At 45.0% G+C, this 6720-nt stretch overlaps 1 protein-coding gene across 6 annotated transcripts; it reads right to left on the bottom strand.

Annotated features, from left to right (window-relative positions):
- Positions 1-1742: 1742 nt before the first annotated feature.
- Positions 1743-6192, bottom strand: HNRNPDL (heterogeneous nuclear ribonucleoprotein D like). 6 transcript variants are annotated; one of them, XR_011727762.1, is made up of 9 exons: positions 6062-6192; positions 5364-5532; positions 5114-5275; positions 4704-4835; positions 4465-4579; positions 3494-3661; positions 3191-3288; positions 2707-2810; positions 1743-2009 (listed from the first exon to the last, which is right to left on the bottom strand). XR_011727762.1 is itself a non-coding variant. In XM_071753536.1 (8 exons), the coding sequence occupies exons 1-7, from the start codon at positions 6148-6150 to the stop codon at positions 3218-3220; spliced, it is 906 nt and encodes a 301-aa protein (XP_071609637.1). In that variant the 5' UTR covers positions 6151-6192; the 3' UTR covers positions 1743-2009; positions 3191-3217. The 6 variants fall into 6 exon arrangements, 4 of the variants coding, with proteins under 4 accessions (XP_071609637.1, XP_071609636.1, XP_071609635.1 ...); XR_011727761.1 differs by adding an exon at positions 2896-2937 and having other exon boundaries at positions 1743-2810; XM_071753536.1 differs by lacking the exon at positions 2707-2810.
- Between the last annotated feature and the right edge of the window lie 528 nt (positions 6193-6720).

Raw genomic sequence — 6720 nt, forward strand, 5'->3', positions numbered from 1 at the left:
AACGCGGCTGGCGCGGTCACGTGGCACCACGCTTGGCGCGGAGGGTGATGCAACGTGCCAGTCGCTGGGTCACGGCTGCTGAGAGCTACCGTGTTTCTCAGGCACCTTTCCGCCAGCCGCAGCGCTTTGGGGTTTAGCTGGTGGCCACAGCGGAGCACGGTGCTGAGCGAGAGGCGACTCGTCACGAGAAGTGACTGACCATTCTCCGAGCACCTGCCCAACCTGCCCCTCCGAGCGCTGTGGTGACGTGAGCCTGCAGGGTAGGTTTGCACCAAGATCCAGGGCACCTGTGCCTGAAGGCACCATAATGAAGTTTTTACACCATAAGAAAAAGTAAGGTTTAAATTTAAAACAAATCGCTACGGGCTGAAGTAAAACTACTTTTAGAATCCACCTGCACTGTGGAAAAGTTAGGGATACAAAATCACATGCTGCTGTGGCTTCTCTCACTGGCCCTGTGCCGGTTCGGTAGCTGTAGCCAATGCTGTCAATAAGTGTTTTCTCATTCAACCTAATTGCTAAAATCACAGGAGCCTCCCCCCTAGCCCATACCAGTTAGAGTTTGCAGTTGCCTCAGAAATACACTGATTATGGTTTGGAAACTTAGAAACTAATACACAAGCTACTCCCTTTTAAAAGTTTTAAAGTCTAGACTCCCCTGTGAATTAGCGACTCACATTCTACTTCACTCTTCCAACAAGTTTTGGTTTTGCTGCATGACTAGATATTTATGCTAAGAATAACACTTCAAGCAGACTGCTGCAATGCTTTGAACTGAAGCAGGATGTGTATACTTGCCCATCACAGCTGTTCTATTCAGAAAACAATGGGCTGGTTAAAGCAGTTTTCCTTCTCTAGCAGTCATTCAGCCACATTTTTATGTTGCTTCCTAGTTTACACCAGATGGGAAACCTGTTTTCTGATCCAGTTTTGTAGTCCAACTTGAATGACTAGATCCCAGGCTTTTACAGATTCTCTTTTCTGACAGCAAAGTGCAGAACAGCAGAGAAGGCCTGCACAGGATAGAGTGCCACAGGTTCCCTGGCACTCACTGGCCCTGAAGAACAAAGAGCTATAAATAACAAGGAATTTGCCATCTGGCCAATGTCCTGGCACCAGGTGCCTTTGGTGGGGACAGATAAGGTTTTATGTTAGTACAGAGATCACATTGTCGAGGTGCAAATTGTAGATCAATCAATAGATATCAGGATACTATGTAAGTGTACCAAACTGCACAATAAACTGATTCTGACTGTGCACAGAAAGCAAGATCTGTGCCTTCAAGTCTTCTGTCAGTGAAGTTCACAAACTCATCATCTCCTGGTTGGAGTTGAAATAGCGAGCAATTGCTGTAGGGAAGTTATAGCCTCGACTATTTGCAAGCACTTGGGTTCTAGAACACTGAAAGGTAAAATAGATTTCACCCTCCAACCCCCCAAGTAATGCTGAGCTATCACCATAAAAGGGTGCTGCTGTAGTTCTAAGCCCCTTCTTTGAGATGTATGAAATTGGCAGTACTGTGCCACAGACCACTCCTCCTCTTTCCCACAGGAAAAAACCCACTATCTTCCAGGACAGTGCTAACATAAGGCACTGTAGTGCTCTCTTAAGAGACAGGTCAGAAAAAGGAGTGACTTGTGCACACAATAACCTTGTCTTGAGCCATTAGCAACTTCTAGAAAGGAACCTGCCCTTCTATACAAGCTAGTTATAACACTGTAAGCCATCAGGAAGACTATACACTCACTTAAGTAAGCATTTATTAGAGAATCTTTTAACATGACATTATACAAATAAATTTTGTATAAACACAAGTCCACATTACGTTGCAACATGAATGGCAAAAAGAAAGTAAAAACCATAAAAGAAAACTAGTTGGCCGCTATATACAGTTGGACACAGTAGTGTCATACAGTGAGTCTTATACAAAATAGTAATTTCCTCTCATGAAGACCACTCTCCATTCACTCACGATGTGCTGCAAGATGGCTTTGTTGCAGTATCTCCACCTAAAAATCAAGACAAAATTTATGTCAGATCTGTGCAAGTTACTACAATTGTTAAAAGGTCCATTTTCATGAACTGCTTTAAGTCTTCTATATATTCCTTTCTTCACTGTTAAGGATCATATGCATTTTTATTAAGGTAACACAAGTTTTTTACCCATCAGTAACTTATTTCCCAAATACAGCCATCCCAAGCCACTTAAGTAGCTACTTATCTGATTTAGGCTACTAATTAGGCTCTGGGTCAGTTTGTTAGTTTGTTTGGTTTGGTTTGTTTTCCACTGGCAACACTGCCAAACAGGGTTTCTGATTATTTATCTAAACAAGTGCTATGCAAACAGAAGTCAGGTTGATTTACTTCAAACTCCAGGTGCATATGATCTTTAACGTTTTTCCAGATTTAAAAGTTCGTTTTGGTTTGCAGATTTCACTATTAGCTATAAAAAGAAAAAAGCAAGCATTAAATCTTAAAGAATGCACACTTAAAATGAGGTTCCACAATTGAAATACAACACTAAACAGAAGACCAAATGATTAAGCTGTAAAGGCATTTATGTACTTTTAACTCCTGTAAAAAACCATTTAAGTTAAGACACTTAATCTCCAAAAAGATTAAAAAAAAAAAAAAAAAAAGAAGCCAAAGTCTGAAGTTTTCCACTTTAATCTTTACGCTGGTACATGAAGTTGGAAGAGACCATACCACAGGACAGCGTTTTCTGGTGTATGCCTTGCGCTCTGCCTGCAACGTGCGACCCCAGAGATAGACGTGGTCAGGGTGACACACGGCCTGCAATGAAGTTCCCGCTGGCGGGTACAAACAAGGTATAATGTCAGAGTTAGAAGACAACATTCTTGTTTTCCTTAAGTTGTACCCATTTCAGTACTTTACCTGTTAATACTTCTAATAAGTTTAATAATTCCTCTAGATCACCTGGTACACAAAGCAAAACAGAAAAACTCTTATGTTTTTCTGAAGTACTAAAGAAGATAAAGTCACATTTTTACAAAGTTAAAGATCTATAGACACTGTAGGCAAAGCTGGTTTTAAAAAAAAATGTTTTTAAGTTAACAGAAGCTTAATTAAAGGAAGAGTCATGCTATACAAGTTTTTACTCTTCATTTGTCTATTGATCTTTAAATTAGATTAGACATACTCAGAGTCGACCTTGCACTCATGTACACACCTGTTTCCTGACGTATTAGGTACCGCTTTAGTACGGCTGGTAGTTATTTTGGTGATTGCCGCCACCACGGGACGCTTTTCCGTATGTGCTTTGTTGACCTGCAGATAACATGGGGAAGAAACAACAACCCAGATGCATTAAGATTTAACATCCAACCCTCAAAAGGATATTATCCCTTTAAAATACACCAACAGCGCTACTCTTTGTACCCATGCATTATGAGAAGTTACAGTGCAAGTTACTCAAAGAGGTCTCTGTTTAGAGGTGCATGCTGTCATCTAGAGTGATAGCAAAACCACTTACCACTGTAGTCTGTGTATCCCGGCCCATATCCATAATTAGGATAGTTGTAGCCAGAATAGTCATATCCTCCATAGCCACTGTAGCTTTGATCACTATAAGCACTATTGTAGCTTCCATATCCTTGATCATAGTAGTTATTAAATCCTTGATTCCAGTTTTGTCCCTGACCTGAAACCAAGTACAGCATATATAAATTAGAAAACTTAAAATACTTTGGTTACTACACTCCTACACCACTTCATCTAGCTTTCTACAGCAATCTTTCTATGCCAGAACTGTTACCTAGAAGAAACCACTTACCTTCCCAAGAAAAAGAATTTTTTAAAAGAACTAATTGAAGCATCTCATTTGCATACAAAATGGGTCATAGGATCTTATCGCATACAAGATTGCAGAAAGGCTGCAGGTAGTTCTGCTCATAAAATAGGAAAACCAACACACAACACTGAAGGCATACACTACAGCAACTCCTGCCATTTTCCTTTTATTTCCATTTTAGACCATTAATTACCTGAACACCACATTATATCACAGGATCAGCATTACTGCATTGTGTTAGTTTTAAGTGCTTCATTTTTTAAGACTGAGGTGCATAAACCTGTAGCTGATAGCATATTTATTTGCAAGTGGTAGCAAAATGACAGTCTTCTAGCTCATTGTTTCCTACCCTTGAGCCAACCAACAGTGTATGCTTTCATGTGAAAGAAAACCTGCATTTAGCTATGCTGTCAGCTTAGGATATATAAAAGAACCCTATGTCCAGTTTGCCACTTCACCACTTAAATGCAAGCAAAACAAGGAGTGCCTTATGCTTCCACAAATCAAAACACCATTTACTAACATGCTACTTTCCACATTCAATTTAAATATACAGTCTGCATGCAGCCTGAAACTTGGAATATCTACTAACATCTTAGTGTTTGGTACAGAAACAGAAACATTTATGTTAATTTCACATCCAAAACACTCACCCCGTCCACGCCCCCTTCCACCTCCTCGGCCACCAGCTGCATTGCTTTTTGCTCCTTTTTGCTGCTGCTGCTGTTGCCTATATATCTCTTTGGGCTGTGCTACTTTGATCTCACACTGTAAAGACAGACATTTTTTCAAGTTAAGTTAAATCAAGAATTTCAAGACTATTTTGTGATTTGATTTCAGGGAAGCTACAGAAGTAATTTATTTCACATGCTAAGAACAAGAGCTTTCATACTTTGCCTGAACCAATCTGATGGTATCTGCTTTCCAGTAACTTCTTTACTGGCTCTTCATCTGTGTAGGTGATAAAACAAAAGCCTCTCCTTTCATTTGTCTTCGTGTCCATGGGAAGCTCAATGTTTTCAATCTGAAAGCACAAGTACCCATCAATAAGACATTGTGTAGAAATCTGTAAGTAACTCTGGAAGCAACTCCTTATGCCACCAGAACACTAATCAGTCCAATACCCATGCCCAACTGCTTTTGACAGCAATAACTCACTCCACCACAACACTGTGGAATCGCTAACATGCATTTAGTTTCATGGAAACCTGAGCAGCTCTCTGCTCACAAATTCTTCTGACTTCAAGACAGAGAAAACATATTTGAAAAACAGAGCTGTTCTTATAAGCAATTATACTATACCTCGCCAAAAGCACCGAAGTATTCCTTAATCTGTTCTTCAGATGTATCTGGACTCAGCCCACCAACAAACACTTTTTTTGGTGGCTCCTTCCCTTTTAGGGCTTTTGCCCTTTTAGGATCTATTAGCTTCCCATCCAGTTTGTGTTCCTTCAATTCCAACACCTAAGAAGCACAGAAAGAAACAAAGTCTCAGTTCACTAGAGGAACACAAGCAAGCTCTGTGCCATCAATCCACAAGAAATACACCCACCTTCTCCACACTAGAAGCATCCTTGAAAAGCACAAACCCAAACCCTCTCGACCTCCCAGTGACTGGGTCTGTTTTGATTGTACAATCCACAACTTCACCAAACCGAGAGAGATATTCTGTCAAATCTTTCTTGCTCGTGTCCCAGCTAAGGCCTCCAATAAACATTTTCCTGAAACAAAGTACATACAAATACGTGTAAACACACGCGCGTACAAACACACAGGGAGGTGCAAATGCATGTGTGGAGCACGAAGCAAACCTATTGAAGGCCGCCGCAAACCAAACGTTATCAGGAAGCCACAGGCGACCCGGTTCGGCTTGCAGGGGCAGGATTAGGGGAGCCGCAGCGGGTGTCCCGGGCCGGCATCACAGCTGTCCGTGAGGCTACTCTGAACGTCTTCCTGCCCCGAGCCCGCCATCAGCGCACGCCCCAGGAGGCTACCGGTGATGTCACGTCCCCTGCTGGCGTGACGCCCCCACACCACACACACCTCAGCCGCCACCCCAAAACCGGGTCACCCGCCGCGGACACAAAGGCGGGCGCGGCCATTGCTATGGGGGAGAGGCTCCGCCCCGCCAGGTTCCGCCCGGCCCTCCAGTGCCTGAGCCGCCCCAAACAACCCCCCCCACCGTCCTCCCCGGCGCGGCCCAGAAGGACGGACGAGGGAGAGAAGAGATACGACCCCCTTTGGCCTTACCCGTCATCCTGCTGGTTCTTGCTCGCGTTGATCTTAGAACCCTCGGCGAACTCCTCTGGGCCGCAGCTGATCTCGGCTGAGTCCTCCATGGCGAAGCGAGGGCAGCAGCGCTGCTCAGGCGAGCGGGGGGGGACAGTAGAGACCTCCGCAGCAGAGAAAATGGCGGCGGAAGAGATTGGGGCACCGCCTGCACCTCGATTATATACCCGCGCCGGCAGCCAATCAGCGCCGCCCTTTCGCCCGGCGCCGCAGCGCCCCTGACGGCTTCCGGCGGCAGTGCAGCATGCCCGAGCGAGCAGCTCCGGGTGCTGCGCCAGTCGGGCAGTCAGCTGGCACGGGTCCCGGAGTGCTGCGTGGAGCCGCCATATCCGCGGTCTCGCCCCTCCGCAAGCTCATCGCGCCATTCCCGCCTCGGGCTCTGGTCCAAGGCGGGGGTCGCTGCCCTGGGCGGGGGCGGGAGAGACTAAGAGGGATCTAGCGCCTGGGCTGGGGTGTGAAGGGGGTGACCGTGCAACCCAGAAACCTCATTCAGGAGTTGACGGGGCGGGCGCTTCTGGGGCGGCACTTGTCGACTCCGGAGTCCCGCAGTCTCCGCAGTCATCTCCGGTGATCTGCGGCGGTCTGACACCGCCCCTGCGCAGCAGAAACCGCAGGGCCAA

Source organism: Heliangelus exortis, chromosome 10, assembly GCF_036169615.1.
Source record: "Heliangelus exortis chromosome 10, bHelExo1.hap1, whole genome shotgun sequence".
In the NCBI taxonomy this organism is placed as follows: Eukaryota; Metazoa; Chordata; class Aves; order Apodiformes; family Trochilidae; genus Heliangelus; species Heliangelus exortis.